Consider the following 17,887-nt stretch of genomic DNA (forward strand, 5'->3'; position numbering starts at 1 on the left):
GGCTGTACATGACATCACTGCAGAGGCATGAATCCCTGTGTACTCCCATTATAAATGCATTGTTGTCTGCTGAGGAGGGTCATTGCCCCAAGTGTATAACATGAAAGAAGCACTGGATGGAGGAGTGAATGACCGTTCTGATACAGCGTCCTGTGTGATATCTGATTTGGCTTTGCATGTGGTTTAGGTTTAGGTTACCTCGCAACATCTTGAAAAAATTATATCCAACCATATTTCACAGTTAGACCTCATTATGAAGATCTTGCTCTGTGGACAAAAACAGAGATCGGGAATGAAAATGTGATTCAAGTTCCTACAATATTACAGTAAAATCTCATATCACTTTTAAGCTTTTTAATTATGCACTAACCTCTTTCATTTGGATTCAACAGTGAGCCCAGAGACGTTTCTTGAGATGGCTTCCCTCCCTCACATGAAGTCATAAATTACTAGGTGTTTCACGGATGAGGAGGGCTTGAACAGAGAGATAAATCACTCCTGGATACCTTAGCTTTGGATTATTCCCAACATCTCAGGTTTCTTAAGTATTCTCATGGCAGAGGTCATCAAAACATAAGCTGTGGGAAGAGGAACCAGTCGAGTGACTGTTGTGCAATAACTTAGAATTCAACAAAAGGCCAAAACACACAGTTTAAAAAAAAACAAAACAAAACAATATCTGGACTCTGTGACCATAATAATGGAGACACTCAGATCAGCTGTGCAGCCAAGTGAGTCTGACTCAGCCTGTTTCTTTAAACTCTCACTAAACCGCCGACACTTCCTTAATAAGATCTGGATCAGTGCTCCTTTAACTTGCAGACCCCCTGCTGAGTAAGAACCGGAGGTCAGGCTGAAACATAATCCTGTACGTACATGTGAGCATACGTCATGAACAAGTATTTGGTTTGAATCCCTGAACTACTAACAAAGAAAAAAGATACCTTCAAAATCCACTGTCATGATGCATGTGAGCACTGTGAAGCCAAAAGAACAAGGCTGAGGTTGTATTTTCTAGGTGTGTATGTGTCACTAAACAGATGTGTATTCTCATTACTTCATCCACACAAACAGGTAATTCCTTTCTACCCTTGCCAATCTTTGCGTCTTCTGCAGATTCTTCCGTCTGTACCACGTTTCACTCTGGCAGCTCGACAGGTTGAGCACACAGATCATTCTCTGGCAGAGCACCAACATCAACAACAATCAAGAAACGAGGAACACCAAATAGGGTGTGTGTGCTGAATGCAGTGCGGACAAGAGCAACGCTCGATGGTAAAAATGAAAGAAGTCAAAGGGCCGAAATTTCTGGAGCCCAGCTTCACAGATTCAGCCTCTGTTAATGATTCCCATTTTCTTGAATAGAACCTTCTTTAAACAAAAAGCCACCGTAAAAAGACCAACACACAACAAAAGGCAGCACCAGTGCCACTGAAGGACAACTAAGCAAGGAAAGCCTCCACAAATACAACTGAGACTAAACTCTTCAACTCAGCCTCGTAAATGTGAGATAAACTGCGCTCTGTAAATCACACTCGCTCTCAGTGACACCGTAAATGACTTTGTCTCAGCCCAACAAAGCCTGTGCGTCTTATAATTCCTTCATATGGATAAAAAAAAAAAAAACATGGAGCAATTCAAAGATCAGGGCAGCGTGCCCCTCCCCGTGTCCTGCAGTCCTCAGACTGCATTTAAACCAAGAGATCAGACGCCCGTAATCTCCATTGTCCCATCCTGGGTAGACGACAGGGTCCTACCATGGCCCACTTTAACAAGCAGGGCCATCTGCAGAGTCACAGATGGCCCTGGCAGTGTCTCACAGGTTCCCACATTCAGATAGAGGGGTTAACCTGATACGAGCTGCTTTTTCTAAAATGAAAAACCCATCCAACAACACAGACAGAGAGTGAGAGCAAAGAAAAAACTTTGGAATTGTTGCTGCTTTTGGTAAGTCATCATAATCTGCCTTGGTATGGAGGTGAGTATTTATTATGTTCTTAAGCTTAGAATAACACCGCAGCTATTTTTCACACCGTATCTGCTCCTTCATCACGGCTCTCCGTCCACAACCTGGCTCTCCTAAAACACGCAGCATATGCTTTTGATTACAACGTGTTATTCTCGTCTGTCAGAATGAAGTTGTCTTTGATCCACCTCTGTGCACTGGCTTTAGTGTTGCACCTCTGAAAACACAGATTCAACACAGTTCAGGACCGACCCCCACCCTCCACCCCACCCATCTCAGAGTCCACCCTATTCAAACTAACAATAAAGTTCACAAAAAAAAACATGAATCGACATCATCGAGGTGATAAATGAGGCGTTCCTGTCATGAGCTGGTGCCACTGTGACATTTAGTTTGAGGGTGAACAAACAGTGGGGCAGTAAAACAGGGACACACTTTCAGGACACATGTAGTGAAAGAATTCAAATCAATAGCCATCAATGTGTCCTGCCAAGTGGGCTCAACGGCGACATTTCTTCCTTCAGACAAACTGCTGCCAAGGTAACTGTCCACACATTAAGTGAGTGGAGAGACTTCCCACTGACAGCCTCATTCAAACTGGCCCCGTGACGGAGATCTCTGTTTCTGATTGGCTGTTGAAGCTGCCGGGCGTCATCCCAGCATGGGAGCTGCGACCTTGACCGCACGTTAAGGTGAAGACTGGAGGCCCGGGAGGCTCCGAGCTCTGATGGGCGAGTGCGCCCCAGCTTTGTGTCCCTCAATGGAGAGGTAATGAGTCACACAAAACTTCCCAGCAGCCAGCCAGCTGGCATGCAGCTCGCCTGCACAAAGAGATCTGTGAGGGCAGGCCTTCGCCCCAACGCCGCTCTGTTTCAGCATGGCAGCCATTCAAAGCCCTGCTTTCCATTTCATTTGCACAAGTGCTTTTATGTCTGGATGTCAGTCAGACATGTTTCTCGTGTGTGTGTGTGTGTTTCTAGAGGGATCGTCTGACACACCTCCACTTGGCTCCTGTGCACTGGCTGGTGGGCACTCTGGGGAGCGGGTCGGGCCTTTGATCTTGCCGGTCCTGTTCATGCTTAGACCCAAAATCGTCCTTAAGTGACCGGAGACATTTCTAAACTGAGGTACAACTGTACTGAGGATGCACCAGGATGACAAACCACATTCGGAGGTAGCCAGAGATACATCTGCCCGTGTATGTTGCACGGTTCGAATGCAGATGCATCCCTGACTGCTTTGACAGGCTATCTAGTCAAATTTGTAGTGTGCGAATAGCAGGACAAGCTTCTAAAGCACAGATGGATGTGGGTCATTTTCCCGTCCCAAAGCTCAGAAAATGCTTCGGAGCTTGAAGCTGAACTAAAGTATCAAACAGCCACAATGATCCACCTCTCTCAGCCACTCTACCGAGAGCAACTGTCACTTCACTATGCAGCAGTTTCTCACAGATGGACTGACAGACGTCAGGACTGTGGACTAATCTGAACATTTGACTACTTAATCAAATTTTTGGTGAAGCTGCTACCCGAGCAGCACCGACGGCCACGGGCCTCGAAATCCTGAAGTTCCTCAGAATCACGCTGGGCTCAGTTGGACCTCAGTGGTGTGTTTGGGTTTGCCGCTCAAAATTTTTTATAATGAGATATATAAAACTGGTCTTGTAAAAAAAACAAACCTCACACTGTACTGAATTATTTGTGTGTTTCACGCCAGGCAATAATGTTAGCGAGTTGGAAAGAGAGCGAATTTTACAAAATATTTCAGTTTCCCACACGGCAAAAGGAAAAACTTAGACACACACACACACACACACACACTGAAACACACAAACAAACCCTGATGTGCGGTTGCAGCTTAGCGTGGTTCCTGGGAGTATTCCTGCAGGAGGAGGAGGAGGAGAGAGTCGAAAACAAAACTCTGTGCTTCTAATGAAAGACACCGTCCACAGCACCATGGACTCCGGGCTGGCAGCCAACAGATGGGGCTTCTCAGCGAGTGACAACACAGCAGCACCTTTAGGTACTTTCCTCAATGCGCCGCGTACAGCTGCCATTTCAGACACAGCCTGAGGGAGGGGATACTCTGCTCAGATAAACTGATGTGAACAATCTGCCAGAGACTGACCCTCCATTATTCCTGTGATGCAACAGCCACCAGCCCTCGCACTTCCCATAAATGACTGGTCATAAAAAGCTATTTCCAGGAAATATTTCCCCAGGGACTGACAGTGAAAACAAGTCAAAACCACAACAGAAGTAAAAGAAACTGAAAATCTCGTTTAAACCGAATCCATATCAAAAATGTGTGTTTGAATACTGATACCCCTGTGTACAGAAAAACTAGACTGTTTCTGAAGTGAATTTAGCAAATGACTTTGTACGAGGTCACATTACATATGAAAACAAACCTGAAAGCTTTGCCAGATGTTAATGAACTTTGGTATCATAGTTATACCCCCTGTCGGTGGCATCAAAGGATTATTCAAAGACTGACTCCCATTTGAAGTCACCTTTGCTCTTTTTGGCTGAGGTGACTGGTATTCTCTGAAGATTCCTGGTTTTCACTGTCGCCCACAGCATTCATAACTTCACCAAAATAACTCTGGTGAGAGAAAAAGCTTTTCCAAGCACTTTTCTTCTCGTCCCGTCCCATACTGCAGACTCCAGCTATCACTTTGTTCCCTTCAGCATGATCAGTTTGCCCTCCACAGCATACAAGGCATTTTAAAAGCATGCTAGTCATTTTCTTTACACGATTATTTCCATTTTAGTAAGAGTGGAAAACCAGAAGAAAAAGCAAATTCGATTTATCCAACATTGTATGACTAACACTGAAGCATAAACTCTTGCGGTAAGTTGCTGCACAATGGCTTGCTGCCTGATGGAGAGTGGCTGCCAAGGCAGACTGGGCAAATCATCACAAAAGCCCTACAGCAGCAGCAGCAGCTATGACGGAGGATATAAAACTGGGTTTGTCCCAAATATTATTTCACTTTTTCTTTCGGTCTCTCCCTCCCAACAAGCTCAGGGCTGCGGGAACATTCTGATCACACACTAAAGCCGTAGACTTCTGATGAACTTCAGCACTTCTTGGCTTCTCTAGTGCACAGTAAACAGTAAGCTGTCGTTTGTTAAGGTAGAATTACACTGATGTTTAACAGCGAGACAACTCCAGACAGTTTTTTTCCAGAGACACGATGATACAGTGTCTTATAATCTCGACAGGTGTAGTTGGAAGATTAAACTATAAAAGCAACAATAAAGTGTCTCAATCAATTCATGTTTTCAGTACTCAGATGTCAGTGGAACACAGAGAGTGCAACCTTTAGATTGGTAACCGGATCTTTCTCCAGGGTGAGAATCCATTTCTCGGAAACATGTGGGATGGATTGATGGTAAAGCAGAATTTCCTGTTTTCTCACAATTAAACATCTAATAATAAGAGCTGTGCGCGACAGACTCTGTGGAAGTTTGATGTGTCATGCGATCAGCAACAATGGTCCCAGTAAAACTGAAAGGATTTACTGGGAAATCAAATGAAGCTCGTTACTCTTTCAGGCTGAGCCGAGGGGAAGTTCGATGGCTCATCTGAGCCCGGAGAACAGCGAGCTCAGAAACTGTATCATATATTAAACCAAATATCCACAGTACAAAACATCAGCTCTGGGCTGATTAGTGGTCAGTGAATGTTTAACTCAGAGAGCTGCTTTCTGAAAAGCAGAACATAATGGAGAGCAGGTCATCCATTTTTATGGCAAAGCACTTTTTCCCTGCTATAGCAGGATGGTCTCTCCCCAGTGGGGCTGCTGGGAGCAGGACTGGCTGAAACCCAAAATAAGAAACTGGGATATAGAGATGAGTGAGAGCTAGAGAAAGAGAGAGAGAGAGAAAGCTTGCAGTCAGAAGAGAAGAGCAAAGTATACCAAATGCCTGAGGGAGAGGGCAGGCACAGAAATTACTGGCAAGAATAAAGGATGAATCCGGATGGCGAAGAAGCGTCCCAGAGGACGAGGGTATAAAGGAGGGAGGAACAAAAGCCAGTGCAGGAGGGTAAACTTGTGTGTGCTCCAGAGCACAATGAGTCGGGTGGAGGAGAGTCGTCCTTTCACGCTGATCTGTCCAGCAAAGTGTGTGTGGAAGCCTCGGGTCATTCTCAGCGCCACCACTAGTCTCATCTGGAGCAGTAAAATGATGCACATCTAACATGAAATCTTCACTATGAAAGGATGAATGATGACTGATTTAATATTTTCTCTGATGCAGAACTAGTGTTCAGAAGATAAAAGTTAAAGAAAGAAATTCTGCTTCAAAAGTGACGCAGTCCATTCGTGGCAAAGTGCTGAAGTGACAAGAAGCAGAGCTCCAACAAGCTCTGTATCCAGGCCAGTGACGCTCGTTCACAAGCACTCCACCGGCCTGTTACGGGGGGGTGGAGGGGGGGCTTCCACCACTTGCACTTAAAGTGTAAATAAGTGTGACAAGTGAGGGCCCACAGGACGGTACAAACACAGCAGGAAGCAGATAAGACCACGAAGAGAGAGACCTGAAACGACAGAAGTCATACGAGGAGAGCAGAGGACGACTGATTAGATCAGACAGCCAAAAGATGGCAGAGGACTCTTCCTGGACGAGGCTTCATCAATACTGATGTCTGATTTCTGATTGCTGTTGAATGTTATTATCATTTATATCACTTACACATCGAAGTGTAAGTGATGTAGAGGAATCCAAATATTGACAGATGCGCCGTGCGTAGTTTTGGCTGCTAAATGGCTGGAGATTAGACAATCACGAGGGAATGGTCAGTGTCAGCCCACACACAAAAAAAAAAAGAAAACTCAACACCAGCGTAAAAAGAGAAATCCAGCAGATCACCGTTTCTCCACACCCTCATATCTGGCAGGTGCTTTCTTTGCCATACTTACCTGATGGTAGGATGACTGCTGAAAATATTCTTTCAACTTTAAAGACTCAACCTGACTGATCCCCTCGCACACCAGGGAGAGGTGAGGGGAGTTCACATTCCACTCAAATCCCAGTCTAAACACCTGCATGGCAAAGACTGCACATGTGCTTCCTTCCTGTTAAAATACCAGGTCAGTTTTATCTCACATTTTCTCACAGTGTCGTCTTAAAATGTCCATTTGAGATTTGCATACATAGATCACTTATACATTGCAATGCACGACAATATATAGCATCCCACTGGCAAAAGGAAAGTCTTTCAGAGAGCATGGGAGGATTTACTAAATATAAGGCCCTTTTTCTACAGTAACCGTCTCAGATCCTTTATCTCTCACTTCCTTCTAATCTCACCCTGCAGCGAGCCAAATATTCACAAGGAGTAAGGAAAGGAGAGTTCATGAGAATTTTACTTGACTTCTTATCGTCTCTTTCTGCAAAGGTCCAGAGATGTGTCTTAAGATTTCTGAGAGAATAATTCGGTTGCGTAATATTTAAGCCTGCCTTTGAGATGGTGGTGGCCTGGGAGGAGGGGACTGTGGAGAAGCACAAAAGCAGGGCGGGGGATCATATCATTTTAAAGACAGACTTGAGTGAGGAGAGGAAAACCACGCAGGTGGCCTGAAATGCTTCTGGCTAGTGGCGGCAAGACAAAGGCCAGCCAGTGATAAGTTTTATAGCCCTGTGAGCTGTCAATATTTCTCCAGGTTGCTACGGAAAAGAATGCGGTGAGGTGTTGTAAACTGCACACAACAGTAAAGTTAGTTTAAGTTGAAGTCAGACGTTTATTTATTTTATCGTTGGAGAAAATCTTGTAGTTTCAGCTAAAGCATTAAGAATAACAGCTACATGTGGCCCAGATGTAAAAGCCAAGTACAGAGGAGGTCTTTCCTGAGGTGAGATCACACCGAGCTTCAGTCTGTGCACAAAATTACAACCAGCATTTGTTTCTGGTACACGAACACTGTTTTCAGAGAGGAAACCACCAGGTACCTGAGAACTATCAAATACAACAGGCACTGTGGCATTTCATGGGACTCAGAGAGTTTCTCTGTCTAGCTCAAGTGTTCAGTGCTTGAAAAATGAAAGAACAGATTCTGCTGCAGCTCAGTGGGTGAGTCAAAACTGAGCAACTCACAGAAAGTGGAGGAAGTAAAGGACAACAAACACCCAAACACGGCCATGTAGCCGTTCATGGCTCAGCTCTTCTCCAGCCATGAGTAACACCCTGGACTGAAGAGTTCACTCACGTTACTGAGTTGACTCTGACAGTTTAATCACGCCTGGCCCTGGACTGGGTTTTGCCGGTCCGCTGACCTGTGGCTATTCAGTATCATGTCAAACGTTAAATCCACTCTAATTGGCCGGTCAAGTCTTTAGAGGCTGAGTGATAAGCAAGATGGAGGTGCCTGTGTTTGTTCTTTTGTGTTTTAAAGGGGGTGTGTGGAGGGGGTTGGGAGGTCAGCAGGCTTTTGAGGTCAGGGGGTAGATGACTTTGCCCCCACCACTTTTTCAGGACAGGATTGAAAGGCCCCTCGGTGCCTTAGCCCCACACTGAGGACTCCATAAAGAGTAATGACTGCTGGGGAGCGTTATTAAATAAGTGAGTGTGTGTCTGTGTGTATGAGGAGCGCATACACACCTCAGGGCGAGGAGACTGCTTATCCTATCACGGCCCCCAATTTCTGCAGCAGAAAATACAATCACCTCTCACCAACAACAAACTAGAGCTTAACTCTCTGGAGGAACCTGATGTTAAAACAACAGGGGATTTTTTTTCTCACGCACACATTAAACACAAACGCTGGTCTGTATACCTGAAAATATACAGACGACCAGCAGAGGGATTTTAGGTGTGGACCCCCACGCTCAGAAGCACTTGCTCCCACGGAGGGTCCCACCGCAGGAATGTAAAGTGTAATCACTCACACATTTCCCTCAAGTGCAGCAATGAAAAACCTTAATTTTAACAAAACGTCTCCCTTCATAAACAAACACAGCCTCCGGTTTCTCCCCCATCTCCCCTAATCACACCAGCCATCCAGGCCAATTTGGGGAGCACGTGTGGGGTGCAAGGTCCCAGAAGTGCAAGCGAGCACTGTGGTTTCCTGGTCACTGGCTTTTTGGAATGCTTGACTTGACAGAACGGTTCAGCAGAAACCACTTCAATCGCAGGCCAGGCAATCCACCGGGGGCCGAGGTGCTGAGACGCACATATAGTTAATGGAGCCCGGTGAAGGGGGAAACCTTCGGTTCAACTTGGTGCAAAGACCACATTTCACATCTCAATGTCAAAGCCCTCTGGTATAAAAATAATATGCTGACAATAAAGTGTTTATAGCATATTATCGAGTTACAGTGTGGAATGCTGAACAAAGCCACTGGTTTGTTCAAAGTTTGATGCTTATTTCATACCCTGGACCCAAAAAATGCAACGTCAGTGCAGGATATAAGCCCAGAGCATTGATAGAATAAATTACATCAGATATGTGACAGTTGAATGAAAACAACAAGCCGCAGCATCAAGGCTGTCTAGGCCCTCTCAGTGCCTGTCTGGGAAGAAGGGGGAGGAGGGCGGTTGGTGCAGGAATGAGAGGGCAAGTCTTTGAAATCTGCTCTATAATTAGCAGGGGTACTATATCAACGGCAGGTTGTCCGGACCTGCCAGCACATGCTCACAGTTCTGATAATTATAAAGAGAAAGAGAGGCAGAGGCTCTTGATCCTGGTGAATGATGTGATTGAGATGCGCTGATGCATTTCTCTTCGTGTGAATGAGTTAAGATGTTTGTTCACTTTCTGGAAAAATGATCCCACCTCATATACCGAAGAAATCACTGCTGATAAACTTTCATTCCATCCACTGGCAGAACACTCCTACAGCAAATTCCCACATCGACTGATATTGACCTCGGATGTGGTGAGCATTGACTCGTCACTTAGTAAAGTCCCAGTAATGGCCGGACCGGGTCAGTTAAATGCAGGAAGAAGGGACTGTCAGCGGACTAATGTGGTTTCCTGGCCTAAGCTGCTGCAGTGGCGTTTATAGTAGCACAGACGATGTGCCGCTGCCGTCCACAGAAACTTTCATTCCAGGCCACCGAGGCTCACAGAGCTGCACAAACGCCGCTGTGCTGAAATGGAAGACCGGCTCTGCAGTGAAATCAACAGACAGAGAGGACGGGAGCTGCAGGGCAGAAATACGTGGCCCTCAGCCTTACTACAAGGGTTGTTTAGGCAAGTGGGAAAGCAGCACAGTGGAAGGCTTAAAGCACCTTTAAGCACAGTGGAGTAGAAATCATAACTGCTGCAGGTCTTACATGTTACGTAACATGTAGTAAATGTCAAGCAAGTTACCGTGTAAACAGATTTCTCTGAGCCCAAACATTTGAGCTGACTGCGCTTAACAGTTACTAATGTCCTCGATGAATTCAGCTGGTTAATTAAAAACCAAGACGTCTCGGGTAAATGTGAATTCTACACAACTTTAAGTTATTTTTCCTTCAGCAGCAACATGAATGCACTCTGCTTATATAAAAGATAAGATATTGATCCCACCGGCTCTTTTATGTGGGGTCATTTGTGAACACTTTTATTTGTGTCCATCGCTTTGAATTTCTAAACACATAATCATCCTAATGATGCGCTGGTGTGAAATTAAAAAAACTGCCTTCTTTTGCCACATTTTGTTGTTCAAAGCATTTTGTCAATGAATTACAGCTGTACCAAAGGTTTATGATGTAATACTACAACAGACAGCACGTCTTATCACTTCCAACCTACTACTTTAGATTCACACAATTATCATGTTAGACTCCGCACACAGTTTGCAAAACTAATGTGCCGTGGATATAACGAGATTCCGGTCGTGTATCCATACTGTGCACAAAAAGCATGACACAGCACCGGAAAGTTGAGGCAGCATTACTATACTCTGTGCTGCTGTGTTAAAAGTTTTATTCCATTTTACTCTGTGGGACTATGGGACTACTGCTTTCCTCTATTTGGTATTGTGAGGCAGTAACTGGCGCAGTCTGTACGAGGAATGTGGTAAACTTGCCAGCCATGTGCTCTTGCACCAGAAAAGCCAGAGGGCCACTTGCCGCCACAAGTATTACGGCTCCCCCTCAGCACTGAGCCAGTGTAACTTAAAACCCCGGCAGAGTGCTCTAACATGCGACTGCACCACGGAGCCCAGTCTAGCTGAGGAGCTCTGATGGTCGTCCAGCGCAGACGTTGATGGGGTGTCACAGGAGAGCCGTCCAAACACAGGGCTGAGGGATACATGCCAGGCGCCTGGTTGTGTTTAAGTGTGTGCTTAAGTGTGTGTGTGTGTGTGTGTGAGGCTGAGGATAAGAGAGAGAGAGAGAAAGAGTGTTTTATTTTTCATTATCACTGAAACATTTGTAGGTGTGTACTCTTTGTTTAAAGGACTCTTATAGTGTTTAGTTGGATTCCACTGTATAAATAACCATGTCAATCAATTTCGAACAGTAGGGGCATCACTTAAGCGTCTATAAATAGACTCTGTGGAGTTCTAAGTACAGCTCTTGAATAGTTGGTGTAGTTGATAGAGAGTAAAAAGCTGGAAATGAGATGGACCAAAAACGAAAAAGAGACACTGCATGTCCAGCAAACCATCTCACGTCTGCATACAAACAACATAACAGCTACACTACCACACTCTGACGCTGATGGTCAAACAAACAGGTGGCTAACACGGGACAAGGCCTGTAATACCTAACCAATGGTTCAGTATCTGATTCTGCATAATCCAATCCGGTGAAAGGATCTGCAGCTGTGTCCCCCAGCAGTCGTCCCCTGGACAAGTCACAGCCACATCATAAAAGCCCACCCCCGCCTACAAAACTCTCAGAGCCTTGAACTGCTCCATTTACACTAATTGTCATTCAGATGAGGGAGGGTTCTGTTGTTTAAGGCTGCCCCTGACACCATTAACATGAAAAGCACAATTAAGAGTAATTAGGCTTTTCCAGGCAAAAGGGGTTATCCTGCAACCCAGCACGCAATATCCCCCCGAACAACATGTTGCAAGAAGGGATTTGATATATCCTTTCATCTGGTCGTATTCATGTCTCCGTCCATGAATTACATTAGAAAAACATTTAAATTTAATCTTAAATTGGAAAAAAGCAAAAAAAAAAAACAATACCCCAGCAAATCCAGTTGCCGTTGACTTACAATTTCAAGATAACCCATGACAGGGTGACTCAGAGCAGACATACTCAATATTCAACTTATTGTGAACTGAACCTAACAAGATGCTACACAGGCCAACAAAACAAGTCAGCAGCACAGTCTCAAACACGAGCCTCAAGAAAATCTCTGCAGACATCTCAAGGTTTAAATCAGGTTTAAGAGGGGCCGGGTCTGTGTTTTGATTGTGGCAGGCAGCAGATAAATACCTTCAGGCAAACTAACCCAGTCACAGTCCACAGGAAGCAGGGTCTGAGGAACATGCAAGGACTCGCTCGCCCTGAGCTCAAGCAGGGTAAATCCACTGGGGTATGTCCAAGCTGGAGGAACGGTTCCGGGGATGGACATTTTTGGGGGGTAGCGAGGGGTGCACAGGTTTCCTAAGTGCTTCCTGAAGAGTGGATTTATACATAAACACACACACTCACCAATATCACATCAACCCCCCACCGCCCCTCAGTCCCCCTCATTGGGGGGGGGGCAGAGATTAAAAGAGCCAGGGGATGGCCACATGCTGTGTTATCAGAGTAATGAATTCTTACTGACGGCCAAGCAAAGTTCAACACTTGCAGCAGGACAACTGTGAGGACAGCAGACAGCACTGCAGAGGCACCCAGGGTTTAGCTCATACATGTTAGTCTCCATCTTTAATAACTGGTTATCAAAGTAAACACACTGATGTTTTTAAATGTTACAAAAAAAATCGATATTTTGATTAAATTGGAGAAACGCTCACACAGGTAAACTGTTTCTCGCCAGGACCAACACGCGTTATTAATAGAGTTACTTTTATTGTAGCTACAAAAAGCCATAACATTGATAAGCATGCTGTGCTCTTTGATAAGAAGGCCTCCTGTCTATAAGGAATAATGGCAGTATAGTGACCCGGGACAGCCTGGGACAGCCCGGGACAGCCAGGCTGTCACACGCCCCTCAGCGTGGGGAGACATGACAACAGCAGCGCGTCTCCCTGTGAGACCCCACGGCTCCAAAAACACCAGAGAACATCACAACTAAAGCGAAGAACCTGATATGATGAATCAATAAAAACGCGTGTAGCTTCATAAACCGGCTTCGTGGGTTTAAACTGGTTTGGTTTCTGTAGTAACTTTATATATTTTTTTTATCTGCGTCACTGTTGGTGAAATCTATTCCGATGTCATTGATAGAAAGTGAGGAGGATGCTTCCTCGTGTGTTTTCCTCGTGCCGTTTTCTCTCAGAGCCCGCGCGCAGGCAGCTCTAATATAAAACAGATAGGGAGCGAGCGTCAGGTACTTACGCACTGCCTCCTGTTTGGGGTCCAGCTCGGAGCAGGTCTGCTGAAGTTGGTTGATCTTGCCCTGCAGCCCCCTGACCCGCAGGCTGGTGGAGGCGAGGTCGCTTTCCAGCTCCTGGAATATGGAGCAGGCATGTTTAGCCAGGTCCGACAGCTGCCGCAAGGTCCGAGATAGAGCCACATTACTGATGGAGACCAGGTCCTCGAAAAGCAGACCCTCCTCGTTTGGGATCTGATACCTGCATAGTAACTGAGGTTCCACGACTCGTTTGGCAAAGGGCATGTTGGTGTGGACCGGGGAGTAAATCCAACAAAAGTCACCCGAGGGTGAGCAGAAAGCAGTTCTTTCCCCTCGACCCCTGATCCAGTTTCTCTGAATTCAGCTGCTGCCCCCCATCCTTTCATTTGTTAGAGAGGACTGTTGTGCTCCTCGCTGCTGCGCCGGGTCATCTGCTGCCCCAATGCTAGTGTGTTTTTCACTGCCCCAAAGTAGAGGTGGTTTTTTAAAAAAAGGGCAGCGGGAAGACCTGGAGTGGAATACCGGGATTCCCCGGATCCGGACTGCTCTGCCGTGTTGGCTTCACAGTCACCTGGAAAAATGAGCATAATGGTCATGCAACACTTCTACGGGGCACTGTGCAAACATCACAGCAAAGCCTGGTGTGTATGTTAGACCGATATGATCAGTAAAATCACACTGAACACCACAGACGTCCTGTGCAAATATTGCACTGTTTGTCAGGTAGGAGAAAATTATTGAATCAAAGGGTTAAAACCATAGACTGTATAAGACATGGACGTTGCACCCCTGGCGTCACCCATTGGTTTTGGGGAGTTCGGTTTTGTGACCAACCCATGGGCATTTGAGCTGCGCCATCTTGGAATTTAGTGGGAGTGTACTTTCCATGTTTGGCGGAGAGGCGGTTACTCTACGGGTCAGCCCGCCGAGAACCCGGCAACTTAGCTCGGAGCAACCGAACTAGCTTAAGGCTAATCAGCTAACCAGCTAGGCTAACAAGCTAAGCGGCAGCTACACGCAGCTACATCCGCCACACGACAGTCCCCGAGTCCGACCCGACTAGCTCGACCCCGTCCGACCGCTACACACTGCATACAACAGAGTTCATAATGTTGCTGCTGTGTTTTTAAACATGACTGTTTCAGATAGAGAGGTTTTAGGTGGAGCTGCAGCGTTTGGTGGAGTTAAAAACATTATTATTATTGATAACAATAAAAAGAGTGATAGTAATAATAATATATTAAAATGTTTAATATTTAATATTTACCGGCTTTCACCGCTGCCTCCATCCACTATCCACTTACAATTACAGCAGCACACAAACAACAGCAGCCGCTTACTGACGGAGCTGCTCTGTCCATGCAATGTCAAACTTTTTAACCAGAAAAATGAGACCAAATAAAAGTGTAGCCTAGTATTCCCGCAATAAACGGACTCTGAGAGCACGGAACACACCGCAACAGCGTTCCTAACATTAGCTGCTCCGGTCCTCTATCTGTATCAGCAGCGACCAGAAATCGGCAATGAAGTCATAAGCCAGCGGCAAAATATGCTAATACATGCTAATTAGCGCAAACATCCAGGTAAAATAGTGAGAAATTTACTTACCGAAAAAACTGCAACACAGACTCCTTCGATCGGTTAGTACAGTCTACGCTACAACAAGCCATACTGTCACAAAAACCTACCCGAACATTGGCAAACAAACACGGACACTGCGGCCCCTGTTAACCGCTGGAGGTAGCCGGAGGCCTCTGGATGTAGCCACCTAGCCCAGCCGATGCTAACTGTCAGTGCCTGTCTATGGACCAGGTGGAAACTATCAATAGAGACCAAAAACAAGAAATGTACCAGGCTGTAAATATGTTTTTTTATGCTGTAAAGTTGGCTATTTTAACATGGGGGTCAATGGAGAATTGCTCACTTCTGGAGCCAGCCCCCAGCGGCAGCCGAGGAACTGCAGCTTTTTGAACGCGGAAGTGATCCTCACTGCTGAAACCTACAACTGCCCCCTTGGTAAAAACCTGATTGCTTTTTAAAATGATCTTTACAACTTTCGGGCTTATCTTGCTCCTGCTTTCCAGATAAAAAAAGACATTTCAATATCAACTTAGACTCTGAGTAACTGTCTGTGAAGGACACTTATCCCTGACAGTGGATAAGTTCTGACAGTGATTAATCTATTAATTAAATGTGATGAAAATAATTAGTTGCAGCCCTGCTTTTACCCGTCACCTCATTTTCAGAGCTGACGGCAAAGAAAATGTTTATGAAGTGCACACAACTAATGAAGTGTTACCTGCATAAGAATCACTTCTGCCGTTGACTCTGAGGTGGTTCGACCGTATTATTTGGATTATATTATGTGTGACACATCTTTGTCACAAAGCAGAGAGAGGTCGTGTATTTTAAAAAGCTGGAGCCATGTCCAAGAGACGTTGCACAATATGTGTGATTCCAGAAAGACAACCCAACACAAGTTTTTGCAGCTTGTAGAGCTTCTATTTGTTGGTTGCTTCATTTAGGATGCCCAACAAAACTATAATTATAATTCTCTCACTATAATCCCTCTTTGAAGTTGTCATATCCGTGTCTAGGTTATGTTTTTCGTTCACCTCTGTATGCAGATCTAGCAGCCAGGGCCAAGCTTCATTCACATTTGCTGAATGAGTGTTTAGCTAAATCCCAGCAGCTGACGGGGCCAGAATCAGCAGAGGTGACAGCCTGAAAGCCCTTCCTGTGGCCTAACTAATGTCCACACCAGAAGTGCAACCTTTGCAAAGCCTGGCGTGGGACAAAGGAGAGACGAGAGAAACGGCGAATGTCGTCATCTTTGAGTAATGGTGCTGCAACAAAAGGGCTAACTTGAACGGACAAAAGCTGGTAATCTTTGTTATGAGGGGAGACAGCTTTAACGTTTAGCCTCTGGGGAGATAGGGGTACAGTTTATTTACACTGAACTTGAACAACAAAAAGTGCTCTTCATGTCTGTGCCAGCCAGTAGAGTTCATTTCATTTGATGAACTTTGAGTCTCTGTTCTATTCCAATAAACATTTGGTCATTACAATGTAGTGTCTGTGACACAGATTAATGTGGATGTCTATGGAGGCCCAGTTCTGTCACTGAGTATTCAGTCTAATTCTGTCTGAGAGCACTAAATATCACTGTCTCCAGCGAGACGAGTCATTAATAGTAATAACCATGTAGGTAATAATAACCTAGTGTGAGATAGCTAGATGGTAATTATATCAAACAGGCATATACTTAAAGACAGGCAGACACGTGGCGGACACATATAGTTTCGTCATCACGTGCAGCTGTCATCTTGAAATGCAAACCAAACACTTTTAAGTGGTATTTATAGTTCAGTGAAAATGGCTCCCTGCTAATCTGTGTGGTTTAATGAATGAACACACTCCTCTCCTGATGTATAAGATGAAATACAACCTACGGTGTGGGAGGAGATACTGTAAGTTGAAGCAGCAGGTACTGACATGAAGGACTGTGCCAAATATCGGTTATGGCATTGAGGAGTTACAAGCGCCATGTTGTCGTCTGGCATCCTGTGTCTGTCTCCCAGACTGAACTCATTCACTCCAGCTCGTTCATTTTCTCAGATGTGGGCGCGACATTTTATCCCATCATGCCTTCACACAGGCTCAAACGCTGCTCAGCTGCTCTCCTTGGATTAAAAAATCTGTTTCATTTTGCTCTTTCTTAAAAAAAAATAGTCCTGCGATTTCAATCACCCCAGAGGACGTTCAGCTCTCTGTTAGGTTCAATTTAATCTTGCAGAATAAATCACTTCCTCAAAATGAGGAACATGTTGTTATTTCCAGGGAAAATAACACACGAAATACACGAACCATTCAAACTGTAACAAGACTAAGAGTCTACAGCCATGCAAGCAGCTCTATGAGGCTGTACATAGGCACTGCTAAATGCTAACATAAGTTTGTTAATGTTCTCGAGCCATGCAGCTAGTTAGCTCTGAAAACCATAATACTAATACAACATTTAGTGAGTTGGAAAAATGTCCAGATAGATGTCAAAGTCCTTGATCGTGACCAAAGCACCTTGTTGCTGGACCTGGAGGAGAGAAGTGAGCTTGAATGTAACACGAATGACAGAGAAATCAGCACATCAGCGTGTGAGGTGTCCAAATGGGAGCCAAGTGTGTCAGTGGATATTTTTGGACGGCAGTGGCGGAGGGTCTGGGAATACCGCCATCACTGGTGATCGGCTTGACCCTCGGTTGTTGTGTCTGTGTCGGAGAAAGCCCAGCTGCTTTGTGAGGGCTGGGGGGTCATAGCTGCAGACTGTTTGATCTCGTTTACTCTCATATGCACGATATGATGCTGACTTCTGATATATCTGTAGATGCAATCAAACTTCAACATCATCATCTTTTGAGAGTTAAGAGCAAGAAGAAGTAAATGTTTTT

At 45.2% G+C, this 17,887-nt stretch overlaps 1 protein-coding gene across 1 annotated transcript in view; it reads right to left on the reverse strand.

Annotated features, from left to right (window-relative positions):
• Positions 1-13,807, reverse strand: part of nhsa (Nance-Horan syndrome a (congenital cataracts and dental anomalies)) — a 49,088-nt gene extending 35,281 nt beyond the window's left edge. Inside the window, exon 1 of the mRNA XM_041040873.1 lies at positions 13,427-13,807. Within this exon, the coding sequence (XP_040896807.1) occupies positions 13,427-13,706 (280 nt within the window). The 5' untranslated portion in view covers positions 13,707-13,807. The remainder of the gene's footprint in view (positions 1-13,426) is intronic.
• Between the last annotated feature and the right edge of the window lie 4,080 nt (positions 13,808-17,887).

Source organism: Toxotes jaculatrix, chromosome 6 (genome assembly GCF_017976425.1).
Source record: "Toxotes jaculatrix isolate fToxJac2 chromosome 6, fToxJac2.pri, whole genome shotgun sequence".
NCBI classification, from domain to species: Eukaryota; Metazoa; Chordata; class Actinopteri; family Toxotidae; genus Toxotes; species Toxotes jaculatrix.